The 15,660-nt window shown below is 34.0% G+C and overlaps 1 protein-coding gene across 1 annotated transcript; it reads right to left on the bottom strand.

Moving 5' to 3' along the window:
• Positions 1 to 1,450: 1,450 nt before the first annotated feature.
• Positions 1,451 to 15,635, bottom strand: LOC117115342 (tenascin-like). The gene is made up of 15 exons (XM_033259092.1): positions 15,605 to 15,635; positions 15,210 to 15,344; positions 11,820 to 11,969; positions 11,284 to 11,409; positions 10,526 to 10,678; positions 8,527 to 8,655; positions 6,176 to 6,457; positions 5,603 to 5,914; positions 5,421 to 5,488; positions 4,927 to 5,149; positions 4,041 to 4,264; positions 3,835 to 3,901; positions 3,162 to 3,252; positions 2,345 to 2,539; positions 1,451 to 1,634 (listed from the first exon to the last, which is right to left on the bottom strand). The coding sequence occupies exons 2-15, from the start codon at positions 15,229 to 15,231 to the stop codon at positions 1,451 to 1,453; spliced, it is 2,226 nt and encodes a 741-aa protein (XP_033114983.1). The 5' UTR covers positions 15,232 to 15,344; positions 15,605 to 15,635.
• Between the last annotated feature and the right edge of the window lie 25 nt (positions 15,636 to 15,660).

Below are 15,660 nucleotides of genomic sequence, written 5' to 3'. Positions count from 1 at the left end.
CCGTATATATCGTAAAAATTCACTTACAGGTCAATATATCCATTATGATAGCTTTACTCCATGGAACCATAAGATCTCCTGGATTCGTAGTTTAGTTTCTAGAGCCCATAGATTGTGTACTCCAGATAAATTTCAAGCAGAGCTTAGTAACATTAGGAAGTTTATGTCTTGGAATGGGTACCCTTTAAAAGTTGTTAATAATAGTTATAATATTAATTGTGGACTTATATAGCGCATATTGTAGACTAACCTCTGCACTTTACATTATTACCCCCGGTCACTGGATCAAGCACATGGAAAAACACTCATGCCCCATAATATAATAATGTACTTAAGAAATTAAATGAACCTAAATGTATACATAAGCCTACTGATGATAGCTTGATTAAGATTTGGGTTAGATTGCCTTATCTAGGAAATCCAGGTGAATTTATTTTACGTAGATGTTTAAATAAAGGAAAGAAACACTTAAAGAGGTAAAATTTATGGCAGTATAAAAATGTTTCTCATTTTATATCTACTAAAGATTAAACCCCTTAAAGGAGTACAGAAGTTCTGTCATTTTAAATGTCCAGGCTGTTATAGAAATTATATTGGTAACACGAATAACTAGACTTAAAGAATATTCTTTACGATCTGATAAGTGTTATATTTGACCGGTCGACCATGTTAAAAACTGTGAGGCATTCCAATATGTTTTAGGCTTACAGGGTATACTTGAAAATGATAATGTCTGTATGTAAGTAATAAATTAGGTTTAATATTTTCTAGTACCAACATTATTGACAGCTCCCGAAACTGGTCTATCCTATTGTTTAAAGAAGCGTTTGCTATACGTAGACAACACCCTTTGCTTAACAATGGGCTCAGACTTCAAAGGAGCTTTCTTTGTTTTTGTAGTTAGCTTTGATCAGTGGAGTAAGAATGCTTTGATCTTTTGTTTAAATCACTGCTATGTCACCAACTAGAGGTAATGTTTTGATTGATTAAACACTTTTGGTACTAGTGCATATAAGCGTGCTAATATGGATAATTTTTCATTCCTGATGATGACATAATTAATGTCGAAATATTGAATCCCAACACGATGGCGTGTATTTCAATACTTAGAGTATGTATTATACTTTCTTATCTTGAGATTAATCAGTGGACCTTTCGGTTAATGTATATCCCGGACTGCACTTTAAGGTCTGGACTCCAGCTTTAGCCAGTGAGGGCTCACAGTAATACCGGGCAATCAGGCGGCGCCCGTCGGCCGACTCGATTCAATGGAGAATACGCAACGCCACGACGCACGTGCGACGGATCGTTGTTAATGACGATGAGTTTAGACTGCCACCTATAATCAGCAGACGGCGTCGCGGCGTCTTACGCTCACATAGAGCGGAGTTTGAGTCGTCGTACGACGGTCATACAATGCGATGAGTGCCCTGCATTACGCCACTTTCTTTTAAGTATTTATCGAAGTCTCGTAGTCCTTAGTATCCATCTCTTCATATATACTTTCTGTGTCATCATCCTTGAACACTTCGTTTTCTACGATTTCCTCTTCATATGCAGAAAACGTTGTCTCTGAATAATTATTTGAAATCGGTTCAGAATAGTGACGGTCATCAGTAGCAGATTTCAGTATCCTGAAATTATAATAAGAATCTTGTTCAATACATAATACACATATTGCATTGCACATCATAGCACTTTACTTACGGTATACTTACTATTAAACACATGAATTAAGTTCAGGGGTGGCGCCAGGATTTACCCGGCGGGGGGGGGGATGTCCCAACGAGGGGTCCGATTTCCCCGACGAAAGCAAAGTGGGCGTAGTCGAGCTTCGACGATTAAATGGTTTCGAAAGTGGTCCAGGGGGCGAAGCCTCGAAAATTTTGACAATAGGGGTTTCAAAGGCTTATTTAATCGATTTTAGAGTCTAATAATATGTAGAAAATACATATAATTTTTTCTCCCCGGCGAATTGTGCTTTTTCTCCCCGATGGGGGGTGGGGTTAGGGCCTGGCGCAACCCATGATTAAGTTAGGGGTTAAGGGTTGTCTGAAGCGAGTGCCGGATTGGTCGAGACTTTAACAATGTAGTGTGTGCGTCGGATCTTGCATCATTTTCTGGACTAAGTGTTCTTAGTACTAATGAGAGGTCAGAAAATTGGAAGTCTTGCATTTTTTCAGCATGTTTTCTTGGTCGTTCTATATTCTTAATATTTTCATTTGTCAAAAAGAAAACTAAAGATAAAGTAAACAGTGTAAGAGATAAACCTAAACTTGTAAGATGTTTATTATAATGTAATTGTAAAACCGGTGATATATAATATACAATAAATACAATCAACCTTGTGGTGTTAACGGCCTCGTTGGTGGTCTCGTACTGAAAATCATCAGTGTCTATTTCTTTATAGTAGCTCTCTGTGTCATCATTCTTTACCGCTTCTTTTTCTACTTTTTTCTGTTCCAGTGTAAACTTTTTTTTTATTGAAAAATGATCTCGGCTCTGTTCCAATTCCTTACTAGAAACAGGTCGCATTATCCTGAAACGAGGAGTGGCAACCATGCTGATTTGTAATTTTGGGAGTATTAAATTAAAGGACATAAACATCTGAATACGAATTACATTGACAATTATTAATTCATGTTGTAAACATTTTTTTAAAACAATAAAGATCATCCAATATCCATTAGAACATTACTTCTAGAGATTGAATTATTAAAAAATACACAAGTCAACAAAAGGTTTACAGCGAAGAACACAGCATAAAAATAAAATTTGATCACTGAAACGACAAGGCTATAAACAATAATAATGCAATGTTTGTACAATATATACGTTAAAAATTCAAAACATACTACTGGAACTCGGTAGAGATTCAAACTTGATAAGCACAAACTAATATGTAAACTTTTTTTTGTCTTTATTTATATTGTTCATTATGATTGAATATCGTATGCTCACATTAGATTGTTTTTGGATTTTTGGTCGGTTTTTGTGGGCTTTGCCAACAACTAGTCAAATGGTGAATGGACATAGCATGGCATTTTATTGCAATATGCGCAATATAAATAAAGCATTATTAATTTATAATTCATACTACTACTATTATTATTAGTATTATTAGAAAAAAGTAATGTAATTTATATACAAATATAACTTACCAGCAACAAATCAAGAAGAAAGCGTTGCAAATCAATAAAATTAGAAGAGCAAGAGAGATACATATGATGACAATGAGGTTCGGAATTGTACCTTACATGAAAATAATCAATATGGTTACTATATCTAAACACTACATAAAGGTAAGGTATGCGCGCAAATTTAGGTTCAATCACATCGTAAATGCAATAAGAAAAACATTTTAAATTATAAGAGTGCAAATACAGGGCTTTTAGAGCTGCCATATTCTAAAAACTTGCTAATGGTTGTACACTGTCATACTGGCAAAGTCTTACACACGCCCCGGATATATACCTCCCGTTGACGACAAAAGTATAAATTATAAGCTGACATAATCTTTTTTCTTGCTGTGGTTTGTCGCACTAATATTGTAGAGCATTGGAGTTATGATCACTATTCAAAGATTTCATTGTCTTTTTAACATTTAAAATATTAAAAATTTGGAATTTATGTTTACCAAGTTGTGGGGGGTCGGAAAATTCACAGTAGGCTAAAAGGTTAAGACCCTAGGCCATACCTGTTGTATAACAGCCAATTAGATTATATGATAGAATAATTATAATTTATATTTTTCTTTGTTATAATACACTTTATAATAAATTAAGTTTATGCTTTTGTTAAACTTGTAATTATGTGTATGAACATTTTACTCACCTCTGCGTGAGATGGCAGAAAAGGTATTACTCCACCGGCCTTCACCAAGGCGGTTTACGGCCCTGACCTTAACATAAAAAACGAAAATAAAACCGTTTGGCTCCTCTACCAATTGATCTATTAAATAACCTGATAGGTCTAAATACTGAGTAAGAATATTGTGAAAGCTACTTGGTATTTGGCTAGAATTTACATGAATACTGTACCTCGAACACATACACTTTTCCCGCTGTGAGGTCGTTCCCAGTCCAAGTAGCAGAACCATTTTTTGAAGCTAGCTTCACCAGTTGCCATGTTTCGTCTTTGACATTTTCCTCTCTATATCTGATGTTGAAGTGCGTGACATTACCAAAGATTCCCATACTGTTTGTTCCAATTTGAAGTGTTATCGGAGAGTCACTGCACACGGAAACTATTGGTGGCACCGCTTCTATTTAAGTCAAGTGTATTTAAAATGTGAACACTGATAACTATCTTAAATAATACATAAAATATTTTTAACGAACAATAATCAATCAAATTTATAATTCATGTATTGAGTGTTGCCGACCAGTTTCTTTGCAACGGTACTGGTACTTTTTTAATGGTGATAACTATGAAATAATATTCAAGATTCATTTATTAATCTGTCATCACAAATGCATTTGATATTTGTTTTTCTGGTTCAACAATACAATGAAGATAGCAAAACCATAGACTTGCACATGTTGAAAAAAGTAACTCTGAAAATTTATATATCGTTGCTGGTTATTATAGAACAGTCTTATTGCACTTGGAAGAAATAATTTTATGGCGATTTGCATTTTTAAAAGTGACCAATAATTCTACTAGATCTACTGAGCATAATGAACCTATGTAGTGGATGAGTTGTATCTTGAGAAATCGATTTTGGTTTAGAATAATCTCATCAGAAATGTAGGCCTACATCTTAACATCTACACTTATTCTGTACATCATGCTAGACTTCTTACTGAAGTGTAATTCATAACTTAAATTTTGTATAACTTTACAGAAGATATTTCGCCTAATAAGTGGGTCAATATACCTACAAGGTTCCTTAATTTTTGTCAATATCATAACATTATTGCTTACTTTCTTCAGTTGTATACGCCATATTTGAAGATCGGAGGCTTTCGAAATCTTTGTTTCTTGACGTTAGTTCCACGTTGTAAGCCGTGAAAGCATTCAGGCATAAGATAGTGTACTCTCTGACAGTGTCGTTGACAACAATGTGGGTTTCATCATTTTCGAAACCAAGCTCAGAATAATAAATTGTGAAGGAAGTGATCGGACAATCGGTATCAACATGAGGAACCTATGATTTAAATTACACATTGTTACTTACCGTGGGATGGGAAAAGTCAAAGTGCATTATGATTAACAAGATGATAGTGAGAATGACGATGATGGTACTGATGATGATAACTGTATTATGACAACTTTTATTGATGACGTTGATATTAGTGATGGTATTGAAGACGATACGATTGGTGGCGATGATGATGGTATTCATGGTGTATACCGATATCGGTTATTACAATTACAAAAAAAAGGAATTATTTTTAAACATCACTATAAATACGTACCGACCAATTGACATTAAGTTGCCTCAGCATGTCACCACTTGTGAGTGTAGTGAATGGTGTTCCAGGAGCTGTGAAAGACCTAAGCAATGTTAGTCAATGTGTTTTAAAAATGTAAACATTTGAATTGAAGAAATACTACACACTTTTTACCTACAAAATACAGGTAATTAAGAATGACTTACGTGAACAAAGAGTGGTAGAATTTAAGACCAAGCCCATTTCTCCACGACCTCCGGTGCATGGTCTAACGGCTGCCACAGAAAACTCGTATTCAGTATTTGCCAATAATCCCGTCACTTTTACTGACGTCATTCCGGATGTACTGGGGACAGAGTTCCATTCTTGATCCCGTGATCGTTTATAGAAGACGACGTAATCAATAACTGGACCATCACCCGTGTCTCCTTTATCAATGCTCCACGGTCGCCATTTCAACGTCACCGATGAGTTAGTTGAATTCAAGACAGACGGTTTGCCATTATAGCCAGGCAGATCTTTATGTTGTTTTATGAATCCAGTGGTTTATACAAAAAATATAATTTATGTTAAATTGTTAAGCATAATTACATATAGTTTACAACAGACCCAGCAAATGAAATAATATAATCTGCACACCTTTATGTCTATAGACATCTACCACTGGCTCAAAATTTTAACTGCACACATTATTAATAATTAATTTGGATTTTATTATCCAAGAAAAAGATTTTAATAATCTCGACATTCATTTTTTAATGGATCAACAGTTACATTACCATAAACGTCAAAATGTAAAGCACGAGTCGTCCAGTACTCGCCATCTTGAATCCGACACATGTAATTCTGTGTAATATCTGCATCGGCAATGAATCTGGCCAATAAAATACCGTCAGTTGTCTCCACTGTAACTGGTAATAGTGTAACTGGTGACAGTGAAGATGAGAGACTGTTTTGGTATTGTAAACGGACGTCGACTCCAGTTATGTTACCGGTTACTGAACAAGTAAAGTTTGTAGGTTCGCCGGAATTACATTTGTCATATCCTACGGCCACAATCCCTGATAGAATAATAATAATAATAATAATAATAATAATAATAATAATAATAATAATAATAATAATAATAATAATAATAATAATAATAATAATAATAATAATAATAGTGATGTTAATAATCGTTATGTTAATTCAGTTCAATGTAAATGCAAAAGTACACTGGATAACACTAAAGAAAATACACCAATCACTTTTTATTTCAAATTACCTTATGTCGGCACATTTTCCAAAGTCCTTAGTAAGAAAATCCGTGCCTTATCGAATGAATTCTGTGATGACTTAAATTTAAAAATTGTATTTTCCTCATTTAAAATTAAAAATTTGTTTTCAGCTAAAGATCCCATCCCAATTGGTCTCCGTTCGCGTGTCGTTTACAAATTTGTATGTGCAGGCTGTAATGCTTGTTACGTTGGCGAAACAAGTCGACATTTCTCTACACGCATGCGTGAGCACCTAACACTGGACGGAAACTCGCATATATTAAAGCATCTGAAAAGTTCACGTCACTGTAAACAATCAGCCAATGAGGACTGTTTCACAATACTGGACTCCGCCTCTACAACCCAAATTCTAAAAATCAAAGAAGCCTTGCATATTCAGTGGGAGCAGCCCTCACTGAACAAACAGCTTTTTCATGTTAATTTATCTTTGTCATTCTAAATTCATTCCATTCTCCCCTTAGTGGCATTTAAAATACTGCACTCTGATCTTATCTTATCTTTATTTATATTTTGCTTTGTAGTACTGTTACGGTTCATTCCACAAATTTTTTAGCTTGCATACATTGAATTTTTACTCCCCTATATCAATGATTGCCTGCAGCAATAGATAACTGACGATGGTAGTGGACTGCCGAAACATGTCTTATTGGGGCCGTTAAGGCCATAACTTATTGGATTAAATACAGGCTTTGCCTATGATGAAGATACGATCTGTTGTGTTGTTTTTGAAAATAATAATAGTGATAATGACATTGATAATGATGATAATAATAATAATAATAACAATAATAATAATAATAATTATTATTATTATTATTATTATTATTATTATTATTATAATTGTTATATTGCAAGGTCATAGAAAGCGGCCCGGTTGGCCAGATCAATATTTCACTAATCAATATCATTTTTATGCCAAAATTGTCCTTTTGAATGGAGCCACAGCTGCTCAGCACCAACTATAGTGAGTTGAGGTGGGTTGGAAATTTCAGGCACACACTCGTATAGGCCTATATCCCTAGAGAAGAAGTCTCAAAGCAATAATTTATACACGGTTTATGTACCGTATAATAAATACGTTTTAGCACATAAATATACATTTTACCAATAAATACACTGTATTTTAGACACAAAATAACATACGAATTGCGTGATTTAGTCATTATTAAGCAATAATACTAACATCTGTGCTCAGTTATTGTCAAACCTGCTTCAGGCCCGTAACATGGGGGGATTAAGGGGGTTACGACGAACCATCAAAAAAATGGAGAAGGTCCGCATTAAAAAACGAAAAATTGATATTCGTAGATATACTTACAATGTTCTCCAGTGTATCGGAGATCATACAGACCAGAAGTATTTCAAGTCGGCATTTCTTAAGCTTTCCCAGCTAACAATATTAGTTATTGTATAATGGTTTACAAAGGGTCCACTTTCCACTGAAACGAACCTCCCACAAATTAAATCACGTTACGGGCCTGATGCTCGTCCACTCTATAACATGTTTCTCTCTGTTCTTGAGCAAAACTGGTAAGAACAATGCCTATAGGGCATCTTTTCAAAAGCATATTTCGAAATCGAGGAAATTAACTGAATATGCTTCTGTGCCGTTACACATTATGTTGGCGACCTATATTAACATTACTTCATTTAGTTTTACGTTCACAGAGCTACTTTGGATTTGATACTTCTTGACTTGGTACACTCAATTACTAAGTAGATCAATTAGGTGAATGTAAAGCATTCTGCCCTTACTCCTTTTCCTTTTTTTTTTTTTTTTACTATTACCGCCATAATATTGTCATTTTATCTTTCGGTCTCCTCTAAAATAACTATAGTGTCCAGCCTACCTATAGTACACGAAGGCGCTAACCAGTAATCGAAACAATCACTCAAGCAACCTTTCTCGTTGTGGCAATAATCCAAAGGGCAATTACAGGTCTCATTGCAACCATCACCGTATGAATCCCCCACGCATGCTGTTGGAATACATAAAAATCAATTACAGTTTTAAATTACAAAATTCAAGATTTAACATAGTTTTAATGTTTTAAGTAAGAATTATTTTATTTATAAAACTATAATCAATTTCTTGATGGTGAGTCAAATGTATCAACGTTGATTATACAATACAAATCAAAGTAAATGAGCTTTCCTTTAGACCAGGGAGTTGTTATAACAACTATAACAACTACTGAGAATTCTGTTTTAGCTACATCAGGTTTTGTATGCACGATGAACGTGATTACAAACATTGTATTCAGGTTGTTGGCAAGGATTTTTTTCTGGTCAGGTTACATCATTTTAAAATAGCGGCAAATAGGTCACATGATTCGGGGGAAAAGTGCATATTAAGTTCCTAATATTGCAGTAGTCGAGTCATTCTACTGCTTTTCGAAAACCACAATTTTTCTACACAGTATTATGTGAAAAATATGGTATATAATTACTAATACAACTTAACTGTCTACGAATAGCAAACAAAATATATAGATATACAAAGTGTTCATTTGAAAAACAAAATTACGGCTTTTTTATTTTTAAAAATAAACATTAAACATAATAATACCAATAGTCTCCATCTACTAGGACGCATCATACCTTCACCTGAGGTTCCTATCTCTTTCCCTTTTGTGTGGATTTTACTCACCTCAATTACTTTCTATTTTATTGTTATATTTTTTTATCGTTATTTTTTATATAAATCTTTATTTACTCATTTTGAACCAACGGTCCTTTATATCATTTCGTTCAGCCTAATACAATGATCATCTTAAGTTTAATGAAAAAATAAGCATTGATAGACGAATCACCCATTTTTAAATTCAATTGTTATTAGGCCTATTTTATCTTTTTTTTTTTCATAACTATCATAACTAACTGAAAGCTTTAATTCTTATGTCAGTTGTGCGCTGACATTGGTGACGATTAGCAATGTAAGCTTAACATTTATTAAGATCGTAAGGCTCTATCCAAGTACAGTATATTAAGGTCAATCAGTATTAGTTAAAAATTTACAACTATTCAATTATTCCAACTCATATGTGAATAATGACCAGGGATATATTTTTGTAAGACCAAGTCTCACTTTACATTTATATATACAGAATGTTAAAATTAAAGGTATTTCATTGATACGTTCGTCATAACTCCCAAACCAAGTACAATTTTATTCCATTGCACTTCATTAGGTGATATTAAAAAACTGGTGTCAATAATAATATTATGAATTGCAATGCAATTTTTGAAATAAAGTTGAAATATATGATGTTCTGAGCAAATTAAAATCAGAACTAACTCTCTAAAATCAGTGATTGCCAACATTCAAGAACCCTATGGCAATGACATTTGACTCTAATGTTTTTAATTTTCGTGGAACTAGCTTTAGTGGCATCCGAATCATTCATCGTGCTATCAACTATGTGATAATAATGATGAGGATAATGGTAATTATGATGATGATGATGATGACGATTTAGATTTTGAAGATATGACAATGACGAAGAAGAAAAAGAAAGTGATGATGGTAATAATGATGATGAAGATAATGGCGACGACGAAGAAGATGATGATGATGATAATAATAATGAACATGATGATGATGAGTAGGTCCACGTTGATGATAAAAATTAAAGGATGATTATAATAATTATGAAGATGAGGATGATGATGATGATGATGATGATGGTTATGATGATGACGATGATGATGATGAATATAATGACAGTAATAATTCATTCATAATGAAGATGTGTTTTATATATATATTAGGTCAATATAACAAGAAGCAGGGAACAAAATACATAGAAGAATGTGTTGGCTTGTGGGAGATTAACCATAAATACTTACGTTCACAAATGCTTGCATCTGAAAGGGCATATCCAACTGCGCACTGGCCATTTATGCAGTGTCCAGTATCTTTGTCACAACTTTTGTCATCCTTACAGTGACATTTTTTAATACATTGATCTCCATAGTAACCATCAGGACAAACATCAGGAACTGATAATTATATATATAAAAAAAATATTCAAGTGCCGACGAAATCGAGTCTGCTATAATTTAGATTACAATGGGTAAAATGACTAAACTGCTTTCTAAATTTAAAGAAAAACCATGCACAAAACGAATTTTATATAAAGTCAATTTGTAGCACCTATATTTATGATATGAGTCTAAAAAAAAACATTATAATTGTTTACAATGCAATAGAAAATATAAATTGTTTCAGCGGAAATGCGACTCACTTTCTACACTTCCTATTTCTCTCAACAAGGTCATACCAGGAAACATGTAAAACATATGGGGTCATAAATATGTACCGCAGTTTCTAATATTTTGGAGAGAATTGCAACCTACTTACAACAGTCAAAGGCGGCTTCACCCCCCAATAATGTTTTTATAAAGTTTGAACAATATTGGAAAAAAAGTAAGCCTATATTAAATTTAGTGTCATTTCCCGCTGAGGTGTTCTGCATCCTGCATCTATAAAATTCCCTCCCTAATCACCTCAATTCAATTTGCTTGATCTGTCACTGAAAATTATAATTATTTCAATATGGTCGCCATTGAAATCAGCATATTAAGTGAAATCATGATTATCTTACTCTGACATGATTCCCCATTCCATGAGTTCATGCACTCTGAGCATGCGCCGGTGTACCGATTACATGATGCTGATTTACAGTGGCAAACTTGTTTGCAACCAGCCCCATAAGTTCCAGCTGGACATTCTGTTAGACATAAACAGTATATGTATATGTATATTTATCATTTTTATATAGAGCCTATTTAAGAACAAAATCATTAAAATTAATTATGTGTACAGGACACGAAAAGCCAGATAATATAATGAGTAAAAACATATTATAACAATTTTACAAAAACAGAACCCCAAGAAATTTCACAACCACGACATGAATTGTTTGCTCTAGAGCTTAAAATGAGCGAGGGTGTGTTAAGATTATTTCTGTTCCACATGAGTGAGTCAAGAGCAGCAGCACTGTTGTGAAGAGAGGCAAATTGTTATCTGATAAGAAGTGTTATAATATCATGGTTAGTGACAAAAATAAAATGAAATTAAAATCAATATGATTAACAAACATATTGTATAAAGCTATAATGTAAAATTTGAATAATTTACCGGAATTGCAGCTTATGCCTGTAAAGCCAGCAGCACACTGACATCCAAACGGATCGGGGAGGCAAATCTGAAATCTACACTGGTCTTTGAGATCTTCAATCCATGTGCATCTTTTTTCACAACTCCATCCGAATCTGTTGCCACCACACGCTGTGGTAAGAATTGTGATTAAAAAGAAAGACAAGTCAAAGAATACTATTAGTACCAGAGATTTTAATTTAAACAGGCGTAGCATTAGCCTTGCGCAGTATTTAAAAAAAATAGGTGAAAAATAACCAAAACATGCAACAAATTTAAAGTGCTTTTCTAGAAGTAGTGCTTAGTAAATAAATCAAGCTAATTGAATAAACATGTAATCCATACGTTACTCATATTTTACTGATGCTTATTTGCCATTCTGTGAGACCTTTGCGACCTTTTGGTAATAAGTCTACTGCTGTGTATTGATAAATCATAATGTGTTTACCAATAAATATACACCATTCACTTGAATATCATTAATTTGATAAAATTAACAAATTCCAGTAGACTATATTATTTTAAGAGCTATCCTGTATGTGGCCACACTCTCTTGTGTCCTTGTCTACTGATTGAAGACAAGGTTGCTTTTAACTTTAAACGTTAGTGTACGGAGAAAATGGCCCTAGAAAGAGTGACCACTGAAAAAATGGCCCCAGTAAAAATGGCCCTAAAAGACAGGTTAAAATGGCCCCAATGGTAAAATTCAGTAATTTTTACTGGGCCATTTTTCCGGGGATATTTTTTCCGGGGCCATATTTTCCTACGACCATAAACTATGTCAGGCTACCGTCTTAATGAATAATAGTTTGGAATAGATGATTGAAGAAAAGGTTACTTTTAACTTTAAACGTTAGTGTACGGAAAAAATGGCCCCAGAAAGAGTAACCACTGAAAAAATGGCCCCAGTAAAAATGGCCCTAAAAGACAGGTTAAAATGGCCCCAATGGTAAAATTCAGTAATTTGGGGCCATTTTTACCGTGGGCCATTTTTACTGGGACATTTTTCCGGCCATATTTTCCTACGACCATAAACTATGTCAGGCTACCGTCTTAATAAATAATAGTTTGAAATAGATGACGGAACTCTTAATTGATAATATAATAACATAATAGTTCAGACTTTAATAGGATTCTTAATTGATAAACCATCTCATAAGGCCAAAAAATAATAAATGTCTGTGTTGGCCACGTTTTGGGAAAATCCAAAAAAATGGGTAGGTCGGTAGAGGAAAACTTTTTTTGCAAAAATGCGTTTACCCTTAAAACAGTAGAAAATACACAAATAAAACAGCAAGTTTTAATTCGCATCGGGTACCATGCAGCAAAATAGGCTAGGCCATGGCCCACTAGCATAGTCCAAAGCTATTACAGCCTTATTAGCTCACGAAAAAACAAAGATATTGTTCGTTGTAGAAAAAAATAAATAAAATGCCGACCTTGAATTTCGTAAAATTTTGGTCGGTCGGGCGTCTGGCCGCAACATAATAATTTTTTTTTTTTTTTTTTGGCCTAATCACAGTTCCAGGGCTCAGCTACATAACACTAATGTGGGCTGACCCTGCATTAGAACCTGCAGTTTCTTGCAGTCAAGGCGAATGTCATAACAAAAATAACATAGGCCTATATATGTATGTATGTATGTATGTATGTATGTAGGCCCATGTGTGTATATTATGCATGTATTTTTACCTTGAATTTACCTTGAATCTTCGAGACTTAGAGATCAAAGCTCATTTGTCCCTCGATCATTATCGAATCCTCTTCGGTCATATACGGGCAAAATTTAAGGTGGTGGCCAGACCAGACTTTCTCTAAGCCCGCTTTAAAAAGATTTACTGAACTCTGATTTACCACATTACTAGGAAGGGAGTTCCAATCGTCAGTAACTCGAACAACGAATGCCTTTTTCCTAACATTAAGTTTAAATTTCTGTTTGTACAATTTATATACATGGCCTCTGGTTATAGAATAATCTGATCTTGTAAATAAGCGCTCAGGGGCTTAAAGGTCTGAATGACATCTGCTCGTTTTTTTCTAAATAACAAAGTTGGCAAATTAAGAGCCTTAAGTCTCTCCACATAAGCTTTGTCACTCAGACTTCTAATCAATCTGGTGGAGCGTTGTTGGACCTTTTCTAATAAATCAGAATCTTTTTTATATTTAGAATTCCAAACACAACTACCATACTCTATCACAGGACGAATCATTGACTTATAGAGACGCAAAAAACCATTACCATCAAGAAATTTAAATGCTCTTTTGATCAGACCCAATCTTCTATTTGCTGCTCTTGCAACCTTTACAGAGTGTTTAGAAAAATCCAACTTATCATCAAATAGAATACCAAGATCTGATTCCTCCTTAACACATACAATTTCACATCTTGATGTACCAGAACCAAATTTTTAACTCCATAATGCATAACCTTGCATTTTGTTAAGTTAAATGGCAATTGCCAGTCTATCGACCACTGGTATAAAGCATTTACATCCCCCTGTAGAATCTCACGATCAGTCTCACAATTGACAACTCTAAACAGCTTAGTATCGTCCGCAAACAACTTTATAAATGAATCAGAAACAGTTTTGGGTAAATCATTAATGAAAACTAAAAATAATAAAGGTCCAAGGATACTTCCTTGAGGAACCCCGCTAGACACCAATTGCCATCCAGAACTAACACCATTAACGACCACTCTCTGTTTCCTATCTTTCAAAAATGCCACAATCCAATTCAACAAGTTGCCAGATACTCCATAAGACTTTAATTTTGACAATAGCCTACGATGAGGAACTTTGTCAAATGCCTTTTGAAAATCAAAATAAATACAATCAAACGACAAACCACTATCAAGCCATTGAGTCCATTGATCAACTACTTCCAGTAATTGAGTAGTGCAAGATCTACCAGAGCGAAAACCATGTTGCTCTTCCCTAATTAAATTATTATATTCCAAATACTCATAAAGTCTGACTTTAACCAACTTTTCCATAGACTTGCAAATTACAGAAGTAAGACTCACAGGTCTATAATTTAAAGGATTATTTTTATTTCCTTTTTTAAACAAAGGCACAACATTAGCCTGTCTCCACGAGTCGGGAACAATCCCTTCTCTTAATGACCTATTAAACAACAAAGTTATCAATTCTCCAAGTACCTCAACTACTTCCATCAGTACTCTAGAATGAATCCCATCAGGACCGGGAGACTTTGTAATGTCTAAACTCTTAAAATGATTTACCACTTCTTTAACTGTGTATGTATGTATGTATGTATGTATGTAGACCTATGTATGTATGTGTGTATAATGTAAAATATCTGAAATTTTTTGTTATTGTTAATTAGAATCAATGTGATGATATATTAAACCTGTAAGGCAATTACTGCCCATAAAACCAGGAGGGCAGATGCAAATTCCTGTTTCCACTTCGCAAACACCTCCGTGGTAGCAGTTGTCGCATACTCCTAAACAAGTCGGTGGTCCCCATTTTCCCGACGGACAAGCTAAAAAGGAAAAAAAAAAATAAGGCATAGTCTGTATTGAAATATCCAGAAATTAAATCATTGAGATTAGTAATAAATAGACGTTATCGTAATACTGTAATGCTACTCTCATCATTAATTTGGGGTAATAATGTTCTACATTTTATGTTACATATATAAATTCGCACCACTGGCTACTATATACTGTGAAACATTATGAATAAAGACCTGTCTGTAAATTTAAATATTATAAATTAGAAAACATAGAAACATTAATTTACCTCGAACAATAACTTTGATGAAAGAATGCTGTCTTAGCAACCGTTGTCCGCTTGGA

The sequence above is a fragment of the Anneissia japonica genome, unplaced genomic scaffold (genome assembly GCF_011630105.1).
Source record: "Anneissia japonica isolate Jap-2015-1 unplaced genomic scaffold, ASM1163010v1 scaffold4424_len71625_cov220, whole genome shotgun sequence".
Taxonomy (NCBI): Eukaryota; Metazoa; Echinodermata; class Crinoidea; order Comatulida; family Comatulidae; genus Anneissia; species Anneissia japonica.
The sequence above is the reverse complement of the archived record's forward strand: the minus strand, read 5'-3'. Positions and strand labels throughout refer to the sequence as shown.